This window comes from Eriocheir sinensis, unplaced genomic scaffold (genome assembly GCF_024679095.1).
Source record: "Eriocheir sinensis breed Jianghai 21 unplaced genomic scaffold, ASM2467909v1 Scaffold113, whole genome shotgun sequence".
NCBI classification, from domain to species: domain Eukaryota; kingdom Metazoa; phylum Arthropoda; class Malacostraca; order Decapoda; family Varunidae; genus Eriocheir; species Eriocheir sinensis.
Window position 1 is genome coordinate 575178 of NW_026110441.1, and position 13767 is coordinate 588944.

General features: G+C 40.2%; 1 protein-coding gene and 1 long non-coding RNA gene across 2 annotated transcripts in view; one reads left to right on the forward strand and one right to left on the reverse strand.

Annotated features, from left to right (window-relative positions):
• Window positions 1-2461: 2461 nt before the first annotated feature.
• Window positions 2462-3603, reverse strand: LOC126989306 (uncharacterized). The gene is made up of 3 exons (XR_007743166.1): window positions 3393-3603; window positions 2897-3085; window positions 2462-2583 (listed from the first exon to the last, which is right to left on the reverse strand). It is a non-coding gene; the product is annotated as an uncharacterized LOC126989306 (long non-coding RNA).
• Window positions 3604-11701: 8098 nt separating this feature from the next.
• The window catches only part of LOC126989328 (uncharacterized), a 28285-nt gene continuing 26219 nt past the window's right edge, over window positions 11702-13767 (forward strand). The window contains exon 1 of the mRNA XM_050847959.1: window positions 11702-12108. Coding sequence (XP_050703916.1) covers window positions 12096-12108 — 13 coding nt within the window. The 5' untranslated portion in view covers window positions 11702-12095. The remainder of the gene's footprint in view (window positions 12109-13767) is intronic.

Here is a 13767-nt window from a genome sequence, read left to right on the forward strand (position 1 = left end):
GGATGCTGCTGCTGCTGGGACTGAGTGATGAAGCAAATGATAGAATTATAGAAGCCATGAAGGTTTTCTGGAAAAATGTGGTGATACCGAAATATAGAGGTGATTTGTAATGGATGGATACTGTGTTGTTTGTTTTTTTTGGCAGGCGTGCCGATACGAACTGACTCTCTCTCAACACGTCACCTGTACAGCAGCAAGCAGCAAGGCAGGATTTTTTAGGTTTTTTAACGGTTCATGATGACATTTTCTTCTTGTTCTTCTTGTTCTTTAGTTTCTTTTTGTATCCTTAGTGGAGTGGTTTTTGTTGTTGTTGTTGTTGTTCTTCTTCTTCTTCTTCCTCCTTTTTCTTTTCTTTTTTTACTTCTCCTTTTCATCTTCTCCCTCTATACTTCCACCTCCTCCTCCTACTCCTCCTTCAATTTCTTTATTTATTTCTTCTTCTTCTTCTTCTTCTTCTTCTTCTTCTTCTTCTTCCTCCTTCTCCTCCTCCTCCTCCTCCTCTTTCCTCCTCCTCCTGTTGGACTCAATAATCGCATTAGTAAATTTGCAGACGACACAAAGATTGGCAACTCGGTTCTCACTGACGAAGACAGGCAAAGCCTCCAAGAGGATTTGCACAAAATTTCAGCTTGGTCGGATAGATGGGAGATGCCCTTTAACGTAAGCAAGTGCCAGGTCCTTCAAGTTGGAACGAGGAATAAGAAGTTCGATTACGAAATGCGCGGCGTTAAACTCACAAGCGTTCAATGCGTTAAGGGCCAGGGGATCAAAATCGCGTCAAACCTCAAATTCTCACATCAATGCATCGATGCAGCAAATAAAGCGAACAGAATGTTGGGCTTCATTAAAAGAAACTTTTTATTCAAGAATAAAGATGTAATACTCCCGCTCTACAACAGTTTAGTCAGACCCCACTTGGAATATGCGGTACAGTTTTGGTCTCCCCACCATGCAAAGGACATTGCTAAACTAGAAGGTGTTCAGCGTCGGGCAACAAAAATGATCCCTTCCTTGCGCAACAAATCCTACGAAGAAAGGCTTTCTACCCTTAACATGTTCTCTCTTGAGAAACGTCGCCTCCGAGGAAAACTGATCGAATGTTTTAAAATACTTAATGGTTTCACGAATGTAGACAGATCAACATTGTTTATGATCGATGACACTGCGAACGAGGAACAATGGCGTAAAACTCAAATGTAGACAAGCATATTCAGACTGCACCAAATTTTTCTTCACCAACGTTGTTGTGCGAGAATGGAATAAGCTTCCATCATCAGTGGTCCAGTGTAACACGATTGACTCCTTCAAAAATAAGCTCGACCGTCACTTCCTTGAACTTAATATCAACTAGAGTAGAAAAGTAACGTTTTGGAGCCTTCTGATTAATGTAAAATCACTTAGGTTTAAGGACAGACCACCTAGTCTGGGCCATGGGGTCTATGTGGTCTGATTTTCTATGTAAATCTATGTAAATCCTCCTTCAATTTCTTTATTTATTTCTTCTTCTTCTTCTTTTTCTTCTTCTTCTTCTTCTTCTTCTTTTTCTTCTTCTCCTTCCTCCTCCTCCTCCTCCTCCTCCTCCTCCTCCTTCAGTGCTTTTCATGTGTACAAAACCATGGTTACCGCACACACACACACACACACACACACACACACACACACACACACACACACACACATTACCCTACTTTTCTCTAAATCGATTCCCTAAGTAAGAAAGCACACAGTTATGTATGTATGTATGTATGTATGTATGTATGTATGTATGTATGTATGTATATAGTAGTAGTAGGAGGAGGAGGAGGGGGAGGAGGAGGAGTTTTATATGCAATGATGAGGAGGAGGATAAGGAAGAGGAGGAGGAGGATGAGGAAGAAGAGAAGGAGGAGGAAGAAGAGGAGGAGCTCGACCTTTCAATCTTCCTTATATCTCCTCCTCCTCCTCTTCCTCCTCCTCCTCCCTATCCACTTTCCATAATAATAATAGTTTGTCATCTTCTGTCCTACGTCGGCAAGAAGAAGAAGAAGAAGAAGAAGAAGAAGGAGAAGATCATAATTGTTTCCCTGCTTTCCCTTCTCCTTTCCTTCCATTCCTTCATTCTATCTTTCCTTTTTTCCTCCTTCGTTCCTTCTTTCCTTTCTTCTTTTCCTCTTCCCTCTCTCCTTCATCATACTTCCCTTCGATCCTTCTTTTCCTTCCTCTCCCTATTCTTCCTTCCTTCCTCTCTCGTTTCCCTTCCTTCCTTAACCTTCTTTTCCTTCCTCTCCCTATTCTTCCTTCCTTCCTCTCCTATTCTTCCTTCCTTCCTCTCGTTTCCCTTCCTTCCTTAACCTTCTTTTCCTTCCTCTCCCTATTCTTCCTTCCTTCCTCTCTCGTTTCCCTTCCTTCCTTAACCTTCTTTTCCTTCCTCTCCCTATTCTTCCTTCCTTCCTCTCTCGTTTCCCTTCCTTCCTTAACGATCTTTTCCTTCCTCTCCCTATTCTTCCTTCCTTCCTCTCTCGTTTCCCTTCCTTCCTTAACCTTCTTTTCCTTCCTCTCCCTATTCTTCCTTCCTTCCTCTCTCGTTTCCCTTCCTTCCTTAACCTTCTTTTCCTTCCTCTCCCTATTCTTCCTTCCGTCCTCTCTCGTGTCCCTTCCTTCCTGAACGATCTTTTCCTTTTCCTTCCTCTCCTATTCTTCCTTCCTTCCTCTCGTTTCCTTCCTTCCTTAACCTTCTTTCCTTCCTCTCCCTATTCTTCCTTCCTTCCTCTCTCGTTTCCCTTCCTTCCTTAACGATCTTTTCCTTCCTCTCCCTATTCTTCCTTCCTTCCTCTCTCGTTTCCCTTCCTTCCTTAACCTTCTTTTCCTTCCTCTTCTATTCTTCCTTCCTTCCTCTCGTTTCCCTTCCTTCCTTAACCTTCTTTTCCTTCCTCTCCCTATTCTTCCTTCCTTCCTCTCTCGTTTCCCTTCCTTCCTTAACCTTCTTTTCCTTCCTCTCCCTATTCTTCCTTCCTTCCTCTCTCGTTTCCCTTCCTTCCTTAACCTTCTTTTCCTTCCTCTCCCTATTCTTCCTTCCTTCCTCTCTCGTTTCCCTTCCTTCCTTAACCTTCTTTTCCTTCCTCTCCCTATTCTTCCTTCCTTCCTCTCTCGTTTCCCTTCCTTCCTTAACCTTCTTTTCCTTCCTCTCCCTAATCTTCCTTCCTTCCTCTCTCGTGTTCCTTCCTTCCTTAACGATCTTTTCCTTCCTCTCCCTATTCTTCATTCCTTCCTCTCGTTTCCTTCCTTAATTTCCTTCCTCTCCTATTCTTCCTTCCTTCCTCTCTCGTTTCCTTCCTTCCTTCTTTTCCTTCCTCTCCTTCTTTTCCTTCCTCTCCTTTTCTTCCTTCCTCCTCTCGTTTCCTTCCTTCCTTAACCTTCTTTTCCTTCCTCTCCCTAATCTTCCTTCCTTCCTCTCTCGTTTCCCTTCCTTCCTTAACCTTCTTTTCCTTCCTCTCCCTATTCTTCCTTCCTTCCTCTCTCGTTTCCCTTCCTTCCTTAACCTTCTTTTCCTTCCTCTCCCTATTCTTCCTTCCTTCCTCTCTCGTTTCCCTTCCTTCCTTAACCTTCTTTTCCTTCCTCTCCCTATTCTTCCTTCCCTCCTCTCTCGTTTCCCTTCCTTCCTTCCTTAATCTTCTTTTCCTTCCTTCCTCCCTTCCTTCCTAACCTTCCCTCTCCTTCATTCCATTCCCTTATCACGAACAAATCCATTTATAACCCCCCCCCCCTCTCTCTCTCTCTCTCTCTCTCTCTCTCTCTCTCTCTCTCCCAGTCAGACGTAAGGGGAGGGAATGAGGTCAGACAGAGCTAGGGCTGGGTCAGACTGTCTAGCTGGTGGTGGTAATCAATGTTAAGTTATTGCTAAGTTACCCTTTAATTTAGCGGGCTGGCATCCGTTTTCTGTGAGTCTCGATGATGATGATGATTATTATTATTATTATTATTATTATTATCATTATTATTATTATTATTATTATTATTATTATTAGTAGTAGTAGTAGTAGTAGTAGTAGTAGAAGTAGTAAGTAGTTGAGAGAGAGAGAGAGAGAGACGGGGAGTGAGTCACTTACACACACACACACACACACACACACACACACACACACACACACACATAAACAAACAAACACACAGCAGCAACCACTTAATATATATTCTTTTTAATCTAACTCGAATGCACTTTCCCGCCAAATGCAATCAGCTGATGACCCTTCTATTAAATTAACTAAACGATAATAATAATAATAATAATAAACTCCAGTGTGTGTGTGTGTGTGTGTGTGTGTGTGTGTTAAGTGAACGCGACAATTTCATTAGTAAGTATTTTCTCTTTACTGGTGAAATTCTCTCTCTCTCTCTCTCTCTCTCTCTCTCTCTCTCTGTGTACGAAAAAGAAAGAGGAAGGAGAAGGAGGAGGGAGAAGGAGGAGGAGGAGGAGGAGGAGAAAGAAATGGAAGAAGAGGAAAAAATCATATAAAAACATCTCATTAATTCCTTCTATCTAACAATCGATCTATCTAGCCATGAATCAATCTATCAATCAATCAATCTATCTGTCTATCTATCTATGTCACTTCCATTATCTATTATATATTATCTTTTATATCACTACAATCACTTAAATTTTTAATCCAACACTTATCTACAAAGGAAATATGCGTCATTAAGAGCTTTAGTTAAAATTAATATATATTGTTCTTCATTAAAATTATCTCAGTGGACTAAGATAACCGCCTTCAGAGATAAGAATGAGATAGCAAGAAAGCCAGATAGGAAGGAAGGAGAGAAGGAAATTAAAAGAAGGAAGACGTGAAGGAAGGAAATTAGAAAGAAGAATGAGAGATAGAATTAAAGAAAGGAAGGAAATTAACAAAGAAAGTACACAGGGATAAACCTAATTAAGCTGGATTTAAAACTTAAGCTGAATGGACTAGTTAAAACGAGGTAAGTTTATATAAGTTTTAGAATGAATAGATATGAGACTAAATAGAAGAGTTCCCCCCAAAAAGAGGTCAGTTATATGGTGAGGAGAGTGTTCAAGTCGTAGGCAGGAAGGAAGGAAGGAGGGAAAGGAAGGGAAAGAAAGGGAGGACGGATGGAGAGAAGGAAGGAAAAGAAGGAAGGAAGGGAAGGAAGGAAGGAGAGAAAGAAAGGGAGGACGGATGGAGAGAAGGAAAGGAAGGGAGGAAAGGAAGGAAGGAAGGAAGGAAAATACAGAAATGGAGCAAGGAAGGAAGGGAGGGAAAGAAAGGGCGCAAGAAGGAAGAAGGAAGGAAGGAAAGGAAATTAGGAAGAAAGAAAAGAAAGAAAGGAAGAAAGAAAGGATGAAGGCAGAGATGGAAGCATAAAAATGAAAGAAGGAAGGAAGAAAGGAAGGAAAGAAAGAATGAATCTATATAGTAATCCTTCCTATTTACCTTCCATCTCTCCGGCCCTGTATCCTCCCATTCTTCCTTCCCTTCCTTCCTTCTTTCCTTCTTCCTTCCTCCGTTCCTTCTTCTTGCCCCTTTTCTTTCCCTCCCTTCCTTGCTTCATTTCCTTATTTCCCTTCCTTCCTTCCTTCCTTCCTCTCCTTACCCTTCCTTCCCTTTCCTTCCTCCTTTTCGTTCTCCCTTCCTTCCTTCCTTCCTCTCCTTACCCTTCCTTCCATCTTTTCCTTCCCTTTCCTTCCTTCTTTTCGCTCTCCCTTCCTTCCTTCCTTCCTTCCTTTCCTCCTTCCTTCCCTTCCTCTCCTTACCCTTCCTTCCATCTTTTCCTTCCCTTTCCTTCCTTCTTTTCGCTCTCCCTTCCTTCCTTCCTTTCTTCCTTCCTTCCTTACCCTTTCATCTTTCCCTTTTTCCCTTCCTTCCTTTTCATAAGAGAAAATATTAACGACAAATAACATAAGTAAATAGTAATTACGATGCTATTAAAATAACTGAATAAAACACAATGAATTAATAAACGAAGAAAAGTATTATACAGAAAAACACACATAAAAAAATACGACTAAAAGAAATACAGAAAAAAATAATGAGAAAAAATAAACACGAAAAAAATAGAGAAAAAAAAAGAAAAATAAACAAAAAATACGAAGAAGGAAATACAGAAAAAAATAATAAACGAAAAATAAGATAAAACGAAAAAAACAAAACAAGAAACAAGAAAAAAAGAGAAATACTTAAAAAAAAACTTATGGAGAAAAAAATTATACGAGTGAAAAAAAAGTTTGGGGAGAAAAAAATTATACGAGTGAAAAAAAAGTTTGGGGAGATTCAAAAATTCTCTGAGTCCTCGGCATTAGTCAGAGAGAGAGAGAGAGAGAGAAAGAGAGAGGGAGAGAGAGAGAGAGACGGGGAACGGCGCATTCGACCCCTCCCCCGTCGCCACTATTACCAGACAGAAATAACAATAACATTAACCTCACCAAATCGTCTTCACGCCTTCTGGACCCTGAAATAAGGAAGATAATAACGTTAAAATCAAGTAAATAGTAATACCAGTGGATAGTAATGAGGGTGGAGGGATGGCAGTGGGGAATGTTTGGGAGGAGGGAGAGGTTTGTGCGTGTGTGTGTGCTGGTAACTGTGTTGGGCGTTGGTGAATGTCTGCTCTCTCTCTCTCTCTCTCTCTCTCTCTCTCTCTCTCTCTTTGGTGCGTTTTGAAAAATGTGGCGAGAGAGAGAGAGAGAGAGAGAGAGAGAGAGAGAGAGAGAGAGAGAGAGACTAACATATGGCAGGCAAATTAGGTAAATCAATGAATCAATAAACATGAACATAAATAATAATAATAATAATAATAATAATAATAATAATAATAATACCTTCAAGACTAATTGCCGAGAAGGAATGAATTAACTCTCTCTCTCTCTCTCTCTCTCTCTCTTTATTTTGAAGACTGAAAGGAAGGAAGGAAGGAAGGGAAGGGAATGAAGGAAGAAAAAGGAGAACGGAAGGAAGGAAGGAAGGAAGGGGGAGGAAAGGGAAGGGAAGGAAGGAAGGAAGGAAGGAAGGAGGAAGAAAAAGGAGGAAGGAAGGAAGGAAGAAGAAAAAGGAGGAAGGAAGACAGTAAGGAAGGACGGAAGGAGGAAGAAAAAGGAGGAAGGAAGGAAGGAAGGAAGAAAAAGGAGGAAGGAAGGAATTAAGGAAGGAAGGAAGGAGGGGGGAAGGAAGGGAAGGGAAGGAAGGAAGGAAGGAGGGGGGGAGGGAAGGGAAGGGAAGGGAAGGAAGGAAGGAAGGAAAGGGAAGAAGGGGGGGAAGGAAGGGATGGAGGAGGGAAAGAGGAATTAGGAAAAAAAATGAAGGATTGAAAGGAGAGAAAAAAGCGAAGGAAGGAAGGAAGGAAAGGGAAGAAGGAGGGAGGAAAGAAATGAAGGAAAGAAAAGGAAGAAACAGAAAGAAAGGAAAGAAAAGGGAAGCGTAAGTGAAAGAAGGAAAGAAAAAAGAAGGAAAGAAGGAAGGAAGAAACCAAGATAGAAAAAAGTAAAGTAAACAAAGATTAGGACATACACCATAGCTACGCGTGGCCCCTGTGCTCCTCTCCGTGTCCTTACCCAGGGGTCTACAGATGCACGAAGGGAGGATGGACTGTAAAGGGAGGAAGGGAGGGAATAAAGGAAGGAAGAATAGGGAGAGGAGGAGGAATATGAGGGAAAAACAGAGAAGGAAGAAAGGAATAACCGGGAATGAAGGAGGATGAGGGATAGAGAAAGAGAGGGAGAGAGGAAGGGAAGAAAAGAGAGGAGAGGAAAAGAAGGAAGAGGAAAAATAAACATAAAGAAAAGGAAGGGAGAGAAAACGAAGAAAGGGAGGAATGGAGAACAGGGAAAGAAGGAAGAAAAAAAGAAGAGAGAGAGAGAGAGAGAGAGAGAGAGAGAGAGAAAGGGATGAATAAGAGAAGGAAGAAGGAAGATAGGGAGAGAGGAGGAACAGGGAGAGAAAGGAAGATAAGGGAAAGAAGGGAGGGAGGGAGGGAAGGAGGGAGATTAAGGTTGGATAAAGATAGAAGGAAACAGGATAAGTAGGAAAGGAAGGAAGGAGGGAATGAATGAATGAATGAAGGAAGGAAGGAAGGAAGAGAAAGAAAATATAAAGAAAGGAAGGGAAAAAGAGAGAAAGGAGATAGAAAGGAAAGACACGAAAGAGGAAGGAAGGAAGAGAAAGAAGGAAGAAATAAGAAAGGAGCAAAGAAGAAGAAGAAGAAGTAAACAAAAACAAAAGAGGAAGAAAAGAAGTAAGAAAAAAAATAAAGAAAATAAAGAAAGGGAGGAAAAGAAGAAGGGAGGGAAGGGGAAAGAAAAAGGGAGGGAAATAAAGAAGAAGGGAGAGAAGGGAGAAAAGGTAAGGAGGATGGGAGAAAGAAAAGGAAGACAGGAAAGAAAGGGAGAAAGGGAAGGGTAGGGAGGGAGGGAGGGAGGGAGGGAGGGAGGGCAGGACGGTAAGGAGGTTAGAAGGTCAAATTATTCTTCCTTCCCTCCTTTTCGTCCCGCCCTTCCCCCCCCCCACCCCACCCCCCGCTCTCTCTCTCTCTCTCTCTCTCTACTGTAATCTACTCTCCTAATTTTCCCTTCCCTTCCTTTACCTACAATGAAGAAGAAGAAGAAGAAGAAGAAGAAGAAAAACCAAGACAAAAAGAAGAAAAGAAGGAAAATAAAATGAGTCAGAAAAAACAAAGAAAGAAATTGAAAGAAATTAAGAAAATGACGAATTAATTGATAAAACAAATAAATTGAAAAACTGATAACCCACTACTACTACTACTACTACTACTACTACTACTACTACTACTACTACTACTACAATATAAATGATACCTCCACCCATGTTTATTTTCCCGACACATAATCCTGGAGGGCTCCATAGCTTGGAGGTCATTAGCCCCAACTCTGTTCGCTAATGACTGTGGCATCCAACCATATCACTAATACTACCTGACACTAAATCACCTATCATCTATTACGTCTAGATCCCCCTTTCCTTCCCTACTCAAGTCACTCCCGACCCACCCTAATGTCACTCTCCACCACTGTGGCTTCATAGTCCATATTGGAGATGGTGGTGGCTTTTGGGCCAGAGTGTCTGGTGCCCCTGAGACATAGGATGGCCGACCTGAGCAGGGAGAACGAGAGGCGACACCTCATCCAGGCGACAACGTGGCTCCTTGGCTGATGCTTCTTTTCTGAGATTAGTTCCGCGAGGCGTGCGTAGAAGCATTGGGCCCTGGGACTACTATTGCTACTACTACTACTACTACTACTACTACTACTACTATTACTATTACTACTACTACTACTACTACTACTACTACTACTATTACTACTACTACTACTACTATTACTACTACTACTACTACTACTACTACTACTACTACTACTACTACTACTACTACTACTACTACTACTACTACTACTACTACTACTATAAATTTGATGATAAAAAGAATGAAATGTAAATAAAGTATAAAACTAATCATCTATGACGTAAGATAAAAAAAAAAACACGGTAGGTCACAAGAAGAAAAAGAGAAAAATAATTAGAACGAAAAAAAGAAGAGAAAAAAGATTAGAACAAGAAGAAAAAGATTAAAACGAGAAGAAAAAGAAGAGAAAAAAGTTAGAACAAGTAGAAAAAGATTAAAACAAGAAGAAAAAGAAGAGAAAATGGCTAAAAGAAGAGAAGAAATGGCTAAATTAAGAAGAAAAAGAAGAGAAAATGGAGAAAAAGAAGAAAAGGGTTAAAACAAGAAGAAAAAGAAGAGAAAAAATTAAAACGAGAAGAAAATGCAGAAAAAGATTTAAACGAGAAAAAGAAAACAATATAACAAGAAGACAAAGAAGAGAAAGAAAGGTTATAAAAAGAAGAAAAAGGTTAAAACAAGAAGAAAAAGAAGAGAAAAAAAGGTTAAAATAATAAGAAAAAAAAGAAACAAAAGATTACAAGAAGAAAATATTAAAACGAGAAGAAAAATAAGGAAAAGAAGAAAAGAGTAAAAACAAGAAGAAAAAGAAGAAAAAGGTTAAAACAAGAAGAAAAAGAAGAGAAAAAAAGGTTAAAATAATAACAAAAAAAAAAGAAAAAAAAATTACAAGAAGAAAATATTAAAACGAGAAGAAAAATAAGGAAAAGAAGAAAAGAGAAGAAAAAGAAGAAAAAGGTTAGAACAAGAAGGAAAGAAGAGAAAAAGGAAGAAAAGAAGAAAAGATTAAAACGAAGAAAAGAACCTAAAACCAGAAGAAAAATAAGAGAAAAAGGGTTAAAATAAGAAGACAAAAAAGAGAAAAAGAAGAAAAAAAGTCTAAAACATGAAGAAAAGGAGAAAAAAATAAACGAGAATAACAGAAAAAGATAAAAAACAAGAAAAAAAGAAGAAAAAGTCTAAAACATGAAAAGGAGAAAAAATTAAACGAGAATAAAAGAAAAAGATGAAAACAAGAAGAAAAGAAGAAAAAGTCTAAAACATGAAGAAAAGGAGAAAAAATTAAACGAGAATAAAAGAAAAGATGAAAAACAAGAAAAAAAGAAGAAAAGGCTGAACACGAAGGAAAGCAGAGAAAGAGAAGAAAAAGGCTGAAAGAAGAAAAACAAGACAAAAAAAGTCTAAAAACAAGAAGAAAAAGAAGAAAAAGATTATGTGTGTTCTTCCCGCGCAAATCCCTCACCTCCAAAATAAGACAACGAAGAAATGAAGAAAAAGTCCATAGTCATCACGGAACCAGGAATTCACTTAATCTTTATTATTTTTGTTATTAGTGGGATTCGAACCCCTGGTCATGATGATTTAGAGTGAATGTCAAAATGTGCTGTCATCCCTCAATTTTTAATATTTTTTTTTGTATGTGTGTCTGTTCAAGGTCTGTGTGTGTGTGTGTATGTGTGTGTGTGTGTGTGTGTAGGGGGGAATGTATACACGCTGGTCTCTCTCTCTCTCTGCCTGTCTGTCTGTCTGTCTCTCTCTGTCTGTCTGTCTGTCTCTCTCTCTCTCTCTCTCTCTGTCTGTCTGTCTGTCTGTCTGTCTGTCTGTCTGTCTGTCTGTCTGTCTGTCTGTCTGTCTGTCTGTCTGTCTCTCTCTCTCTCTCTCTCTCTCTGTCTGTCTGTCTGTCTGTCTGTCTCTCTCTCTCTATCTCTCTCTCTATCTCTCTCTCTCTCTCTAGCATCATTAGTTTTCATTAATTCCAAATACAGAGAGAGAGAGAGAGAGAGAGAGAGAGAGAGAGAGAGAGAGAGAGAGAGAGAGAGAGAGAGAGAGAGACTGCGTAAACAACAACAAATACAACAACAACAACAACAGCAATAGCCCCTCAAAAAAAAACCCATATAACGATGAATCTCTAAAAATCTATCCTTGAAATAACAGAAGAGAGAAGAAAAACGAAGAAAAACATAATATTCTTCTTGTTATCGTTAAGTGTCATGGGGAAATACCAGAGAGAGAGAGAGAGAGAGAGAGAGAGAGAGAGAGAGAGAGAGAGAGAGAGAGAGAAAGGGAGGGGGCGTGAGAGAGAGAGAGAGAGAGAATAAAAAAGAGAGGGAGAGGGGGAGGAGGGAGAGGGAGGGAGAGACGCCGTTGCTAAGGAGAGGGAAATTGCAGCGTCTGAGTGGAGTTGTCAAATGCGCCTTGAGTCATCCTCGATCAATGTGAGAGAGAGAGAGAGAGAGAGAGAGAGAGAGGGAGAGAGAGAGAGAATTGAGGCCTAGAATGAGTCGCGTTCAGTCCCTCCTCATCCATAGACAGACTAGGAACGAGAGAGAGAGAGACAGACAGACCCCAAAATCCTCCATTCCTGTCCATCCCTCCAGCCACCATATCTGATACCCTCACATTTTCCCTCATATCTCCCTTGAAACACCACTTGGGTATCTCGGGCGGGCATCATCACGTGGGTATAGGATTAATCTCCACGTGTGTGCTGGGAGGATAGCGAGAGAGCGCGGGAACACGGTGAAATATTTGAAAAACCACACCCAACTTTCTGAGCAGGCGCCGCAGGACGGGAAGGCAAGAGGAGAGCCAGGCAGTCCGCGCGCACCTCCCTCGCACGCCACTCCGGCCGCCACCCTCCTCCAGTTTTTCGCCTTTTACTCCACTTTTCCAACACAAACGCCATGGGTGACGAAGGTGAGTGGGAAGAGGAGGAGTTGCTCTGTCCGTGTGTACTTGTTTCGTGTTCGTCCGTGGGTGAGAAGTGGGTGAAAAGTGGGTTTGAGATGAGTGAAGTTTGAGATGGTGGGTGCTGTGTGTGTGTGTGTGTGTGTGTGTGTGACAACGCGTGGTTTACTCAGTCCCTGGGCGTGGCTGGACATACATACACGTACACATATACATACATACATACATACACCCATACACACGGCCATACTTACATACACGCACACGGCTCCCTTCCATACTTTCTCTCATATACATACATACATAAACACGTACACAACAGGTTGCATACGCACACACGTACACAAAGGAAAGCCGCTACGTATGTTTTATTTGTGGTCAGAACGGTACACACACACACACACACACACACACACACACACACACACACACACACACACACACAAATAACACTAGGCCTATGCTTTAAATTTACTGAAGGGCTATTTTTTGTATGTATGTTTAATAATAATAATAATAATAATAATAATAATAAGTGAACGATAGTGTATTATATATATCGAATACTTATAATACAAACGTTATTCTCGATAAAGACAAATAAAATAAATAAGTAATGAACGAATTGGTTAATAAATATCACGAATAAACTAACGTAATAAATATATGCGCTAACAAACTAACTTACAAAAAACATAAGATTGATTTATATATAATTTCCTCCGTGGCGAAGTGGTCTCCGAGTCTTCCTGCCAACCCGTGTATCTTAGTTCGAGACCCGGCGTAGGGAGTCACCACCTCGCCCTTGAAGCTGTTTACGTTATTACCTTTCTTAAATTGCTTCTTTCTATCTTATTCCCTCTAAGTTAAATGAAAGAAAAACACGAGAGAGAGAGAGAGAGAGAGAGAGAGAGAGAGAGAGAGAGAGAGAGAGAGAGAGAGAGAGAGAGAGAGAGAGAGAGAACGCAGAATGACAGGCAGAAGTTAAAAGGAAGAGGAAGAGAAGATGAAAATGTTCTTATCATCAATATTGAGTGTGTGTGTGTGTGTGTGTGTGTGTGTGTGTGTGTGTGTGTGTGTATGTGTGTTATTCATCCCGCAAGCAAAAAAAAAAAGATTATAGTTGTACCTCAGCAATATAATAATAATAATAATAATAATAATAATAATAATGATGACCCCGTGACAATGGGTGCATTATATGACTTAAAATATTATATATGTTTTTCCTAACGTAATTAATATAGAGAAAATTAAAGAAAACAAAGAAAATATTAATTAAACAATATGTTAATTAAACGACTTATTTTTTCATACATTTGTCCAGAGAGAGAGAGAGAGAGAGAGAGAGAGAGAGAGAGAGAGAGAGAGAGACACACACACACACACACACACACACACACACACACACACACACGCATTAGTTTATCTATATCTATTTACTTTCAAATAACTAATATCTGTGTGTGTGTGTGTGTGTGTGTATACTTTCCAGTGTGTGTGTGTCAGTATATATGTGTGTGTGTGTGTGTGTGTGTGTGTGTGGAGGTGCTTAGTACACATGACTCAGTTCCCTTATCGCCCCTCTCTCTCTCTCTGATACACACGTACATATACCCAACGCCTTTAACCACACACACACACACACACACACACACACAGTCATCA